This window comes from Rattus norvegicus, chromosome 10 (assembly GCF_036323735.1).
Source record: "Rattus norvegicus strain BN/NHsdMcwi chromosome 10, GRCr8, whole genome shotgun sequence".
In the NCBI taxonomy this organism is placed as follows: domain Eukaryota; kingdom Metazoa; phylum Chordata; class Mammalia; order Rodentia; family Muridae; genus Rattus; species Rattus norvegicus.
Window position 1 is genome coordinate 100,875,366 of NC_086028.1, and position 15,619 is coordinate 100,890,984.

Here is a 15,619-nt window from a genome sequence, read left to right on the forward strand (position 1 = left end):
AGCTGAGGGCGCTGAGGAGGTGTCAAAAGCCAGCCTTGGGTTGGGGGTTTAAGCTCACTGGTAGGGCGCTTGCCTAGCAAGTACAAGGCCCTGGGTTCAGCTCTGAAAAAAAGAAAAGAAAAGAAAAAAGCCAGCCTTATCATGGGTGGCAGGCACAGCTGTAATCCAAGAATTTAAGAGGCAGAAACAGGGGGATTCAAAGTTTGACTTGAAGCTGAGCTACGTGGTAAGTTCCAGACTAGCCTGGGCTACATAGTGATACCTGGCTAAGAGGAGGGGAGGAAGTATTGCTCTGCTCTTGCCTAACATAAGGGTGTCTGACCCTCAGCACCTTTACCCGTTACAAAATTACAAAGAGAGGGGCTCAGGATGTATGAACAGGGATCTACATACCCACAGGGCTCTGCTTTGAGAGCACTCTTGTTGATCTGCCCCAACTACTGGGTAATAGATATGGAGTTAACCTGTATTCCCCAGAAATTTAGTGAGCATCCCAGGGCCGTCCCCCCACCTCCCACCTGGCTGCAGGAAGCCAGCTTGCTATTCATGACTTCTACCCTCGATCCCACACCCTCCCCTCCACACAGTAACCACTTGTCCAAATAAGAAAAAAAGGAAGGCCAGCCTTAATGGTCATTCCTCATTCTGACAGTGTGGCTTCCATCCCACACACAGCCCTTTCCAGCAAGGTAGGGTTGCTTTGGGTAGGAGCCATAGACATGGTGCCCTCAAGCCCAGGCTGACGGGGAGGGGGGAGGCATGCTGGAGGATTGTTTACACTGCAAACACCAGCCTCTGAGGAGCCACAGTTTTTCCAGGATGTAGCCAGAGAAGGCCACTTGATTTACATCTCTCTAGGCCCATAAAGGAATGCCAACAAGGGTGCAGGAGCCTTTTACTCACGCTGTGGATCAAACAGGTTTCTTCCCAGGGTGCAGCAAGAGAAGCGTCCTTCTCCTCCCCCACAACATGTAGATGCCTTTCAGGGGAGTGGTCAACAGACTAGGGAAACCCTGAAAACGACGGGGACATGCTCATGGAGGGTCTAGGACTGACTGAGCAGAGGTAGAAAGAGGGGAAAAATAAAAAGCAGAACTGCCTGACAGACAGGAGCCAATGACCAGATCCTTTGATCCTGGTCCTCTCAAACTGGACCATCCAAGATGGAGGACCACTCTGTGAATCAGGAACACTGACTAATCCAAGCCTCTGTGAATTATAGCGAGACTGCCTCTTAAACAGGGGGCCTTTGGATTCTGAGAGACCCATTGGAGACCCCAGATACGGCTGGGTCATTGATTTCTCCATAACTCAGTTACCCTACCCCCAGCCCACCCAGGCTGCCATGTCCCCATTGGTGAAACAGGGCACTGAAGCCATTCATAGTGGTGCACACCTGAAGGTCAGCAATTCAAGGCCAGTCTCAACTACATAGTAAGTTCCAGGCTAGACATGAGCTCCTGTAGAACAGAACACCGAAGACTCTCCCTTCCCCAAAGCACTATGTGTGTTCAAAGTGTGTGTGTGCACGTGTGCACATTGTGTATATTATTTGTGGAGAGAGCTGTGTACACTCCTATAGTGCCTGTATGTGACATGCAATGCTATGCGTACATGCGTCCATCCATGTGTGTGGATATGTGCACGTGTGTTTGTGTGCATCTGTGTGCTATCCATAGGGGTAAATAAATAAGTAAACAAACGCAACTTTAAAAGGAAAAAAGTAGACTATGGTGACCAATAGCCAAAGGCTGGGGCTGGAGAGATACCTTAGCAGTTAAAACCACATACTGCCCTGTAGAGAACCCAGGTTCAGTTCCCAGCACCTACAATGGCTCACTTGTAACTGTAACTCGAGGGGACCCAAGGCCCTCTTCTGGCCTCCCTGGGTACCTGCACTCACGTGTACTACCCATACACAGACATAGAAAGACATACAAAATTAAAAATAGGGGGCAGAGGGATGGTTCAGTATTTAAAAGGGCACAGTGCTCTTCCGGTAGACTGAGATTGGTTCCCAGTGTCATGTCAGACAGCTCATAACCATCTATTATCCCAGCTCCAAGGACGCTAATGTACTCTTCTGGATTTCACAAGCACATGTAACAATCACACATGTGCACATGCGCACACACACACACATGCATGTGCGCACAAACACACATACATGCATATAAATTATAATAATAAATCATGTTTTGGTTTTTGTTTGTTGAGACAGGGTTTCTCTGTGTGGCCCTGGCTGTCCTGGAACTCATTCTATAGACCAGGCTGACCTTGAACTCAGAGATCTGCCTGCCTCTGCCTCAGCAGTGCTGGAGTTAAAGGAGTGCGCCACCTTTGCTGCCACTACCATCACCACCACCACCACCACCACCACCACCACCACCACCACCACCTCCACCATCACCACCACCACCACCATCACCACCATCACCACCACCATCACCACCACCATCACCACCACCACCACCACCACCACCACCACCACCACCTCCACCATCACCACCACCACCACCATCACCACCATCACCACCACCATCACCACCACCATCACCACCATCACCACCATCACCACCACCATCACCACCATCACCACCACCACCACCACCACCACCATCGCCACTATCACCATCACCATCACCACCGCCCTATAATAATAAATCTTTAAAAATCCACAGAATTGCCCTGCAGTAATGAGAAGCAACTGTCAGTCACACTTTCTCAAACTTGTTCCCCGAATCCTGACCTTGCTTGGCCTTGGGGTCCCTGCCTTCCTGCTTCTATTCCCAGCTGCACTTAGTAGGGCTTCTAGAACTTTGTCCTATAGTCGCTGAAGCTCAGTTGTCACACCCCTAGCTAGGTGGAGCTGCCATGCCAGATTTAGTATTCATAACTTGGAAATCTTTTTCTGCAAATGGTCCCAGGATTGCATCAGCTTCAGGCCTAACGTGGCTCTCTGGTGACTCCTCCCTCAGATTCACGTCCTCTTACCTCAGAACTTTTCTCTCTAAAGAGAGTCTGTTTCCCCTTGAACCTAGACAGACTGGTGACCTGTTTTGCCTATTAGAGCAGAAGTGGGGTGTAGCAGCCTCCGGCTCTAGCTTAGTGACCCCATATTTCCTCCTGCACTTCTTGTTTCTTCCAGGAACCAGCTGGCCTGCCGGATGAACAGTGGAGACAGAGAGAGCAGAGCTGAGCTGCCTTGATCACCAGCCAGCACACCCCAGTCATACCAGGGAGCCTAGCTGAGGGCAGAATGGCCACCTGGACCAAGTGCTGACTCAAATTGTGCCCTTGAGTCTGGAGTGGTTCGATGTAGCATTAGATTGCTGGTAGAGAAAAGCTAAGAGCCTCTGGAAGCAAGACCTGCCCTTCTACTCCAAAGCCATAGCTATTCCAGGCTCCTGTGTGCTACCGTCTGTCTCTCAGAGCACTTGCCCAGGGCTCCTTCTGCCTTTCTTCCCCCAGATCCCACCTCACAGTCTCTTCATGGCTGTTCAGATCACAGCCAGCCATGGATCTGTGGAGCTGTTGTGGGTCTGAACAAAAGCAATACACTTGTCTAGATGACTCGAGGTTAAGAGCTCAGACTTGCTCGTGCAGATTTGGTCCCCACCACCCACGTTGGGTGGCTGACAACCACCTGTAACTCCAAGTCGATGGGATTTAACGCCCTCTTCTGGCTTCCACATGCAAGCGCAACACGTGTGCATATACACACAGGCAGACACACATATACATGTGATTAAAAGTAAAGCCGGGGGCACACCTTTAACTCCAGCACTCGGAAGGCAGAGGCAGGCAGATCTCTGAGTTTGAGGCCAGCCTGGTCTACAGAGTGAGTTCCAGGATAGCCAGGGCTACACAGAGAAACCCTGTCTCAAAACAAACAAACAAACAAACAAACAAATATTACAAAATTATACATTTGACTACCTTACTAAACAGCACACTTATTTTAGGAAACAGAGAAGACAGGAAGGAGGAAATCCTGAAGAGAAGAAGGAATTACTTAGGCTCATGGTTTTGTAGGGTCGATTCCATGGCCCCTTGGGCCCTTGTGCTTGGGAAAGTGGTAGGAACACAAAGCAGAGGTGACTGACCTTGACATGGCCACCCAGGAAGCAGAGACTGGGGAATACCAGAACCCACCTAGCTTTCTCCAGGTTCCCTTCCATTCCATCTAGACTCTAATCTGTGGGATCATGCCGCCCGCGTTCAGAGTGGGTCTTCGGAGCACAGTTAATCCTCCTTGGAAATTTCCCCGCAGGCACACTCAAACAAACGTGTGCTTTAATTGTTCTAGCGTGTCTCAGTTCAGGGTTGACTCTCACACAGAGGTTTGTTCCAAGAAACTGACTTACATGATTGTGGGCTCTGTTTAGTCCAAAGTCCAAAACAGTGAAAGTCAACAAGGCCTGGACATTCTCAGCTGGGAGGGAGCTGAGGCTTGGGGGGAGGGGGGGGCATGTTCCTCGTGCATTTCACGGGATCACTTAACCTCTGAATCGATGTATGACTTCAGTCTAGCCTCTAACTTGCAATCCTCCTGCCCCGGCCTTCTGAGGACTGGTTTTAGAGGTATGCACCAGCACACCTAGGCCAAGATACTACAATCTTGAAGTAAAAAGTCCTCCTCGGGGTTGGGGATTTAGCTCAGTGGTAGAGAGCTTGCCTAGCAAGCGCAAGGACCTGGGTTCGGTCCCCAGCTCCAAAAAAAAAAAGAAAAAAGAAAAAGAAAAAGAAAAAAAAAGTCCTTCTCACCCAAAGGAAACAGGCTTTGCTTTTAGAGTCATTTAATTATGCACTTGAGAACCACACAAATTATTAGACTTCAAGTCAGCTGTATGGAAAGGTGACCCAGATCAAGGATCCTGTGAAGCAATTTGGTAATCGAGATGCGAGATGGGGCTGAAAAAACTGGAGCCATTGTCTAGCTGTAGTGACACATAAAACTTCCCATGTACATACACATACACACACGTGCACACACACCCACACCCACACACACACACACACACACACACACACACACACTATACATGCCTGTTCACAGGCTTTGCTCACTTTCCTGTTGTGTTCTCACTCTGAGAGCTCTTTACGCTGTGAAGAATGCTAACTTTCAGTCTGTCGGGTCGTACAAAAATGTCTCGGGAGCACCAGATGACTGAACATCTGGGATTTGTGTGTAGTACTTGTTGTTTGTTTCTGGGTTTGTTTATGCTCTGTTTTGTTGAAACAGGGTATCCTATAGCATAGGCTAGTCTTCTTGACCTTGACATGTAGCCCACGATAACCTTGAACTCCTTATCTTTACGGTTTTGCCTCCCAAGCACTGAGATGATGGGATTTTTAGCTGGGTGTGGACCCAGCTAGATGTGTTGATGATTTTGTTTTGTGGGTTTTTCTTGGGTGTCTGTTTGTTTACAATTCTGGTGTTCCTAGGCTGGCCTTGATCTCACTATGTAGATGGTGGGACTTTGAACTTCTTATCCTCCTGCTGGGCGGTGCGTCCCGCATGATAGGCAAGCACTCTACCACTAAGCCACATCCCTGGCCCCAGATGAAGTGATCTTGATGGCATCTGAAGTTCTGTCTGGTTAAGGAGATCATTAGAAGCCACATTAGGAGCCTAGAGGGCCACCCATTCACCTAGTCTCTAAATATTGCCTCTGAGTGATGGAGTCCAAGATAGCAGCACTCAGTGTTGGTCCAGGGCACAGGGCGGCCGCTACTGCACTGCGATTTACTGTAGGGCTCTGGCCTTAGAAAGGCCTGCCACACAGGAGCTAAAAATAAAAAAGCTTTGCATCTCGGGCAAAAAGACTGTTGCTTGCATTGTCACTGAGGATGACTCTTTATTGTCACATGTCTGGAGAGAGTCACTGGTCAGAGAGACTTTGTCATACAACTACCACAGAAAAATATCTGGTTCCCCATTTTGTCTTGACACCCAGGAAAGTGAAACCAAATGTAATGCTCAAATGCAGTGATGGTCATCTGATCCTGGATCTCTCTCTGTCTCTCTCTCTCTCTGTCTCTCTCTGTTGTCTCTGTCTGTCTCTGTCTCTCTGTGTGTTGTCTGTCTGTCTGTCTCTGTCTCTCTCTGTCTCTCTCTGTTGTCTCTGTCTCTGTCTCCCTGTGTCTGTCTCTGTCTGTCTGTCTGTCTCTGTCTCTGTCTCTCTGTGTGTTGAATCTGTCTCTCTCTCTGTCGCTCTCTCTCTGTTGTCTCTGTCTCCCTGTGTCATCTGTGACTCTGTCTCTCTGTGCCTGTATCTGTCTCTGTGTGTGTGTCTCTCTCTATGTGTTGTCTCTGTCTCTGTCTCTGTCTCTGTCTCTCTCTCTCTCTCTCTCTCTCTCTCTCTCTCTCTCTCTCTCTCTCTCCCCCTCTCTCCCTCTCTGTCTCTCACCTTTCCTCTGTGTTCTGTGCCTTTTCTCAGACACTATCTTAACCACCCTTCAGCACATGTGAGCCGGTTATAAACCACCTCATACCCCCTTTGTAAAAGGACATGAAGGCAGACATTAATAAAATGACTTAAGACAAGTAACCCAGCCCATGGTAGTGCACACCTGCAACTCCAGCTTGGAAGGCAGAGGCAGGAGGATCGGAATCCAAAGCCACCTGAGACACATGAGACGCTTTCTAAAAGCAGAAGAGAAGGAGAAAGGGAGGAAATGCAGACAGAACTGGGAATCATTAACTTTTTGTTATTTAGTAGTAGTGTATGTGTATGAGCATGATGTGTGTGTGTGTGTGTGTGTGTGTGTGTGTGTGTGTGTGTGTGTGTGTGTGTTCAGGCACACATGTGGAGATCAGAGTACAGAGTCGGTTCTCCTACCTTTCCAGGGATTCCAGGAATCAAATTTGGCTTCTCAGGTTTGCAAGGCAAGCAGTTTAGCCACTGAACCATCCTGCTGGCCCAGCTTCATTAACTTAATTATTTAATTTTTCAGAAGTGCTCTGAAAGAAAGAAATCATAGTAAAAAAAAAAAAAAAAGTTCTGGGCAAAGGAGGCCAGAGAGATGGCCCAGCAGGCGAAGGTGTTTGCTACCAAGACTGACACCTCAGAGAAAAAAATAGCAGAAGGAGCAATGGCATCCACAGGCTGGAACAAGAAAAACAACACCTGCCAGTTTCTGTGACCTCCACACACACGCATCAGAGTATGTGCAGGTACACACACACACACACACACACACACACACACACAAACACACACACATGCACACACTAAATAAATAGGTAAATAAAGTGTAATGACTTTTTGGTTTTTGGTTTGTTTCCTTTTGTTTGTTTTTTTGCCTTTTTGACACAGCATTTCACTGTGTAAGCCTGGTCGTCCTGGAGCTCGCTCTGTAGAGCAGGGGCCTCGCACTCACAGAGATCCTCCTGCCTCTGTCTCCCAAGTGCTGGGATTAAAACTGCGCACCACCACTGCCCAGCCATAATAACGTTCTGATCTAGATTAACAGGGCTAAGGAAGGTTCTGGGCTTAAGGGAAAGTAATCAACCATGCTTGTTGTTGATGATCCCCTGGCGCTAGGTTATGGACGGTTGCGAGCTGCCTTGCGTGTGCTTTTAATTGCTGAAGCACCGCTCCAGGTCCAGCCGTAGATTTTTTGATGCTAAAAAGACCAACTGAGAGCAGACCCTGCCCCAAGGCTGAGTTCAGTTTGGGTCTGAAGGAGCTGAATTCCAGTCCCCACCAAGTCACACAGGTCCCAAGACAGGACTGCTGTCAGAGCGGGTGAATGAAGACACGGGCTTCTTCACCCTGCAAAGGAAACGGGGCATAAGGAGAAAGGATTGAGTCCACCATGTCTTCTAGGGAGTGAACCAGGGCACACAGGCTCTTCTAGACTCTTCTCTCTAGGAAGCACATCTTGAAACCTGGGGAAGTTTAATGTGAGATGCAAATTAACAAAGCCACTATTCATAGCAAGAAAATGGTGTTCTTTAACCCAGGAGGAAATGAAAGCCCAGCCGAATGTCATTTGACTGGTAGAGACTGAAGAGGCATAGTGGGGACATCCAAGGTCAACACTACACAGACGACGTTGTGTTCAACCTAGTCTGATACTGATTTCCTTCCATGCCAGTTATAGCCCCCAAAGTGACTAGGGTGCCTAGACCTGACCCCAGGACTAGGGGGTCAGACTCTGGAAGTCTCTGCTTTCGTGTTTTTGTGAATGCAAATGAAGTGTGCCTCTCTTGAGCCTTCCAACAGCCTCCAGTGGTCATTGCTAGAAAGAGGTCACTGCACACCTTGAGATCAAGGCCTTTGTCTTCTTATCCATCCTTCATCCCTGCACTGAGAGCCCCTCATAGTTCATAGATGCTTCTGTGCTGTGGCTTATGATTGATTCCCTTCCAAACATGTTGCCCAAGTTTCCAGGCTGATTCTCGCCCTGCTTCCTCTCAGTACCAACCTCCCGAGGGAGAGTGGCCTCTGTCATGTTTCCTAAAATTCTCCTCTCTCTGGGATGCTGCCCACTCCAAGGCTTTGTCCCAGGGACAGCTGTGAAATATCCCCAAGGCTCACCCTAGGCATCCTGATCTTGCTTTCCAAACCTGGGTCTTTTTGGACCAGCCCACATGGAAGATCCGTCATATTATCTGGTCTTCCAAGATTCAGACACCAAAATGAAATGAAACATGCAAGGATTTTATTGAGGGAAATGCCTACATGAAAAGCAAGGTAGGAGGTGGGGAGCCAGGGAAGTGTCCAATTCTGACAGGGGTCGGAATCCCAGGGGTAGGGCTCCTCAAGCTGCAGTCAGCTGTTAGAGGAGTCTAGTGTCCCTGAAGAACAGGACAGACACAGTGGCCCTGCCATGCTCTGCCTTTGTCTCAGGCCTGTCCGTGGGCCATTTGACCCAGTGCAAACACAGCAATAATGGAGGTCGGAAGATCCCAGGGCCTCCAGGTCAGATAAACCTGGGGATGGGAGGGAATCAGAAGGCTTTGGCATCTCAGGTGCTCATGGACTTGGTTTGGGTAGTTTTCCTCTAAAACTTCAATAAAAAAAATCAGGAGGTGGGGGGGATGTGCACATGCATATATATGTGTGAATGTGAGTGTGAGTGTGTGTGTGTGTGTGTGTGTGTGTGTGTGTGTGTGTGTATTTACGTGTATGTACATCTAGGTCTAAGTGCCTCTGTCTGTATAGTGGGCTTGTGTTTATTTGTGAGATTTTGTGTGTGTGTGTTACCCCTTGGGGCACATGCCACAATGTGCATGTGGAGGTCCAAGGACATCTTGCTGGGGCGTGCCTCTCTTTCTACCAGGTAGGTATCAGGGATTGAACTCAGGCTGTTACTGGACTTGGTGGCAGTCATCCTTACCTGCTGAGCCACCTTGTCAGCCCTATCTGTGTGCTTTTATATTTCTAGATGTGTTCATGTAGTATGTATGTATGTATGTATGTATGTATGTATGTATGTATGTATGCATGCCTGTCTGTTAGTTTATCTCTGTGTACTATATACACGTGCACATCTGTAATTTTCATACTCATGTATTGTCTGTGTTTGTGTTCTATATATGTATGAGTGTGTGTGGTATGTGTGCATTTGTGTGTATGTACATGCACATGTGCAGGTGTGCGTGTGGTGTGCATATGTGTGTATGTACATGTGTAGATGTGTAATGTGTGGGTATGTACATGCACATGTGTGCGATGCGAGGTATGTGTGTAAGCGTGTATGTCACGTGTAGATTGTGGTGTGTGATGTGTATGTATGTACATGCATATGTGTGTGGTGTGTATGCATGTGTGTATGTACCTGTGTAGATAGATGTGTGGTGTGTGTGTGGTATGTGTACATATGTGTGCATATGTACATGTGTAGATGTGTTGTGTGTGTGTGGTGTGCATGTGTGTATGTACATGCATATGTGTAGGAGTGTCATGTGTGTATATTCGTGTGTACAGAAAGAGTTACCTCCTGCAGTCACAACTAGTCCACCTGAAACCTTCTGTCTCTATTGCTGCTTTTTCAGACCATTCTGGTTGGTGACAGTGGCGTTGGGAAGACATCTCTACTGGTTCAGTTCGACCAGGGGAAGTTCATCCCCGGGTCCTTCTCAGCCACCGTGGGCATTGGATTCACAGTAAGTACTCATTGCCCCTGCCAAGGCTGAGCCTCTGCACTCGTGCCAGGGTGTCAGCCAGAAACAGGTGAGGCCTTCAGAAGAATCAGCAAACAGACTATCCCTAGAGATGCAAGTTGATGGGGACTGGAAGGGGTTGGGCTTTGGCCTTAGGTGGTGTAGAGGCCCCATTCCACTTTGAGTCTAAAGACAATTTAGGGGTATCTGGGTGTAGCTGCTCAGCTCAACCCCACGGCAGCAAAGGGGTGTCTCTGTGAGGGCTAAGACAAATGACTTTACAGAAGGTGCAAACTCAGCATGGCCACACGGGGTGGAAGTCGGCAAGCAAGGACTGAAGTCTGGTTTTTAACATTTGCTCTCTCCTGGGATGCAGCACCCAAGTGTGAGCGCGCGGGTGGGGTCCGGTTAGAAAGTGGGTTCCCCCACAGTTTGCCACAGACTAGCAGTCCAGCTCTGCCATACACCCTCGCCTCCCTGACTTCCCATGCCTGCAGATATTCCCTGATCCCCCTGAATTCTCGGAAAGGCCCCCCACAAGGCCTTTCTCACGCTGCTTGGTCCCCAGAATCCTAGTGTTGCAGAGACCGGGAGAGCAGGTCTTGGACCGTATAGGAGTTTGAAAACCCCTAGACAAACCAAAACACGGGGGCTGAGGGGTTGGGACACAATATCTACGTTGGTGGGAAGAGAGGGAGGAAACGCAAAAAAGGCTTTCCCAAGGGCGCATAGGGAAGAAAGCACGGGTCTAGACTGGACACAGATACAGATAACTGCTCAGGAGGTAAATGGGAAGGGAGAGCCTAGAATCTGTCTTGAAACATCAACACCCAAGCGCTCCCAAAACCAGACGAGTTGAGCTTCAGCTTCTCTAGGAGGAAGACGGAAGGAGGTAGGTACAAGTCCCAGACGACCCAGGCTATTTGGACAATGCCTAAAGCTCTGGGTCAGCCTGTCTGGAAGTGAGATGTGTGTCTTTGTGCCAGGATGGCCTCCTCTAGCTGCTGTCCCTCGTCCCTCCCAGTCACACCTACATATTGTCACCTACCCTTGCTCCTGACTTTGGAAAGCAGAGAGTAGGTGATCCGTGTAGGATGATGTCTTCGTGCAGCAAGGCAGGCCCAGGGTAAGGCGAAGCTTAGCATTGGATGAGAAGGAAGGGTAGGCAGAGAAAAGGTCTGGGAAGGAGGGAGAAGGAGAAGCAAGGGAGTCAAGATGGAGACAACAGAGGGAGGTGATTCCGACCCAGGTGGTCGAGGTCATTTTTATCTTGTCTAGGTAGGCGGTTTCTGTCTTTATTAACTGGCAGTGAATTTATTCTGTGGGTGTATTGTGGATTGAGAATTTAACATGTAAATCTGATTGTTGGGTTACAATTTGTTGAGTCTTGATTTTACCGGGTGGGTGGCTGGAACCAGAGAGTTCCCAGTTGGCCAGGACTGGCCAGGGTGACTAACAATAGGAGTGGAGAGACCGCTGGAGCTAAAAGACAGCTAGGCTAACATGGCGTGGTGCCACAGTGGAACCAGCTGTTGTTGAGATAAATTAATGTTAGTTCTATATGGCCCTACAGTGCCAGAACTTACACCAGGGAGCAAATGCCCTGGTCTGAGAGTACCAGGGGCCCAGCATAGAGCAGTGACGTGCAGGAACTGGTGGCGCCTATTCTTTTAATTTTTACCACAACAGGTCGGGAATCTGGAAATTCTGATATACACCCCAACAGCTTGAGTCTGAGGACACTTAGGTCAAGAGCAGGACCTTGAACCTCAAACAAGCAAAACCACGTTCTGCATCTGGGACCCAAATCCAGGGAAATACCCACCAGCAACAGTGGGCAGGAACCACATGGAGGAAATATGATTGTGATAATGCCTATTCACTTCTGTACAGTTCTCTTTAGTGCCGGGGACCCTCCTCTCTCTCCTGGTCCATCCCCCTGCCCAAAACCGCTAGATCTTTGCACAGCACCTACTCTCCCACATCCTCCTGGGCAAGGATCTGAAGGACTTCGGCTGTTCTTCTTGTACCAGTCCTAGAGATGCTGGGTATAAGATCACTCAGTGATATATTTTAAATTTTTATTATTATTCTTTATGTGTATGGTTGTTTTGCCTGTGCGTGTATCTGTGTACCACCTGTGTGCTTAGGGCCCGTGGAAGCCAGAAGAAGGCATTGATCCCCCTGGAACTCTAGTTATAGGCACTTGTGAGCTTCCAAGTAGATGATGGGAATTGAACCCAGGTCCTCTGGAAGCACAGCCAATGCTCTTAACCACTGAGCCATCTCAAGCCACAACTATGAGTTTTTTTTTTTAAAGCACGTAAGATGTCCTGGCTCTGGGCTTGGACATCAGACTTTTGCTGATAATTGAGGCAGAAGAGGCCACCAAGCTCCTGCTGTCCCTGCTCAGAAGGCTGGATGCATCCTGGGCATGAAGACAGGAATGGAGACACAGAATGGACTTGCCTTCACGGAGAAAATTCCAAGTCTATGGCCTCTCAGGCATGGAGCTAACACCTCTCAAATTCTGGTTTTCCCCAAATTCTATCTCGCAAAATTTTTGTCACATTGGATGCAGAGTCCTATTGCTGGGTTTAATGAGGTAGTGACATCATTGGAATTCATGGAGATATTAGTCAGACCTCCCATCTTTTGGTGTACCAGTCTCTCTGGAAGCCTTACCTTTGTTAGCCCCTATTTTGTACAGGATTTTCTGACTCACAAACTGTGAGTTTTTCAAGACTTTCTGTTTAGCCTTATGCTCTTCAGTCTCACTGTAAACCTTGCTGAAAGCAGTTGCAGTAGCCATGCCACAGCCTAGATACTGAACTACCTCAGAACTTCCTCCAGTGGTTAATTAGTCTCCTACTTTTAAACGCAGTCTCCTCAGGTCTGAGAGACCAGGCAAAGTCCTTTGCAAGACTGTCAAAAGAATGGCTCCTAGTCTAATCCCTCAAAATCCTTGTTCCTATTTGAAACCTCATGAGCCATCTTCATTGTCTACACTCTTCATCACCGTTTTGGTCTTTCATGCTCCCACCACAGTCACCTGCTGAGGTCACTCTAGGGCCTTTGCTAGTCCACATCTCCGAACTTTTCCAAATTCCTCCTGCAATCCAGTTCCAAAAGGTGAAGGCCCTCAGGTTATTTGAAGCAGCATCCCTACTCCTGGTACCAATTCTATACACTCAACTTTTCAGTGCTTTAGCTTTAAAAGCTGCCATAAGCAACTGAAGAAAGGTTTACTCTGACTCATAATTTCAGAGTTTCTGTCATGGTCCTTGGCTCTGTGGATTCTGGGTTCATAATCAAACAGAACATCAGAGCTACTAACCTCCTGGCACACAGGAAGCAGGGAGAGAGATCAAGCCTAACTTTTAAGTATTAACCTGTGGCCTACTTTGTCCAGCTAAGTCTCATCTCCTAAAAATTCTACCATCTCCCAAAATAATGCCACAGTGGCTGGGCACTGAATATTTTCTAAAAAGAAACGTATACAAGGACATTTCATATTCAAACCACAAGACATTAACCTTTCCAACCAACCCCTGTCCCACTGCAAGTCAGATCTTCCTTGTTACAGCTGATCTTTACTTTCCCAAGGCTCTCTAGTTTTACCTAAACCATGTTGCAAAATGTATCTCTAAAAGCCTCCCTATTTCCCACTTTCTCACTATTGCCTGTTAAAAGTCTAAACTCCCCATCTTCTGGTCAAAGAAGCACACAATTGAGGCCTGTGGCTCTCCACACTCCTGGGGCCTATATAAAAGCCCACAGAGGCTGCTTGAGTAAGATCATCATGGAGACTCAGAGTCAGCATTTTGACACAACCTAGGATCTGTGCTGTGGGTGATCTATACACCTCAGTTTGCAAGACCTGAGTGTCAACTTTGTTTCTCTAGCTTCTACCCTAGTCTCCCCTCCACATCTGGACTCTGCAGTCAGTGGGCTATGTGCTTCAAAGCCCTGTGATTTTCTTCAGGTCACCTGCATGATGGGAGGAACCCCAGTGTTCCTCCAAATAGGCAGGAAAGGTGCCTGTGTCACTGGCCCTTCCTGTATCAGGAAAGCTGTGTGAGTATCCTATATCACAGTAGGGCAAAGGTTTCTGATTAGAGGGTGATGTGGTGTACACATGCATTTCACATCTGGGGGGCATAAGAGAGGCTGGGTAATTTACAGTGATTTATATTTGAGAGTGATTGGGGGATTGAGGATGTGAATTATGGGGTCAATTTGAGGGCATGTGGGCATTGATGTGTTTTATGTGTTCGTGGTGTAATGCAAATTATGTCTGTGGTTTCCGTGTGCTGAGAGACATGCCTCTGTTTGGAGCAAAGTGAGGTCTGTGTCTGGGAGTCGTGTAAGACATTGTATGCTTGTGCTACGCCAGAAAACGGGTGTTAAGATGTTACATGACATGTGATATAGTGTGTTTGTGGGATGAAGCTTGTAGTTAAGGGATTGCGGGAGGTGTGCATGCGAGGCATGTCTGTGCTGTGGTGTCAGTGTCAGAGTGTGTGACTATGGTGAGACACGAGCTGTAAGCAGCTATGGGAGAGACACGGGCTGCCGGAGCACACACACAGCATCAGAGCAGAGGTCAGAAAGCCTCAGTGTTGTGTTCTAGATCATTCCCTCTGTTCTGAAGGCTACATCTTAGGATTCCCTGTCCTTTCGTGAGCGTCTCTTCTACACAGCCCCACTCTGAAGGTCCTTAAGGCTCTCATGCTTCTGTCTATCTCAGGACTGCCATTGAACACACCACAGGATATTACAGCATCTCAGGGGACAAAGCATGGCTCACCCATACTGCCCTGCCTGCTGCAGGTGCGAGGAGCGTAACCCAGAGATGCTAATAAGCATTGCCCAGAAAAAGGACGGAACTCTCCCAGGTTCTCTGTAAGAACGCTTTTTATCTCTGTCGTCTCTGGAGGTGCCTGGTTTGCTCCACTCCAAACCCATCCTTCTAAAGCGAGTGTAACCTGAGACCAGTAGCTTATCTACAGCTGTAGGGGCAAATTTAGCTCACACACACACACACACACACACACACACACACACACACACACACACACACAAGCTTGTTTTTGATATGCCTTGACTAGCTCAAAGGCTGGGAAGTTCTAAGCCTCTGCCCAGCTAGCTTACATTTCCCTCCGGTACTCCTGACTGAACACACCTTCTAATTCTATATTCGATCTTCGCTGCCCTGTTCCTTCCGGGCAGCCCCTCCCACGGGGTCACTGTCCCTTTCCACCTACATTTCGGATGGTTTTCCTTCTGCAGCTCTAAATCTGATCCATCTCCCTCCGAATCATCGTGATTCTCCTTTTTTCCTCCCTTGTTCCTCACCCTCGCAAATCCCCAGGTCCCGCCTCAGTCTACCTGCCCAGCCATTGGCTGTACGGCAATTCTTTATTGCCAATCAAATTCAGCTGGGGGCGGAGACCCTTAGCGTCTGGACTGCAGCCTTCGAGAGCTGAATTGAATTGAGAC

At 48.3% G+C, this 15,619-nt stretch overlaps 1 protein-coding gene across 1 annotated transcript in view; it reads left to right on the forward strand.

The window, feature by feature from the left end:
- Window positions 1–15,619, forward strand: part of Rab37 (RAB37, member RAS oncogene family) — a 67,711-nt gene that overhangs the window by 42,126 nt on the left and 9,966 nt on the right. Inside the window, exon 2 of the mRNA XM_006247775.5 lies at window positions 10,010–10,120. Coding sequence (XP_006247837.1) covers window positions 10,010–10,120 — 111 coding nt within the window. The remainder of the gene's footprint in view (window positions 1–10,009; window positions 10,121–15,619) is intronic.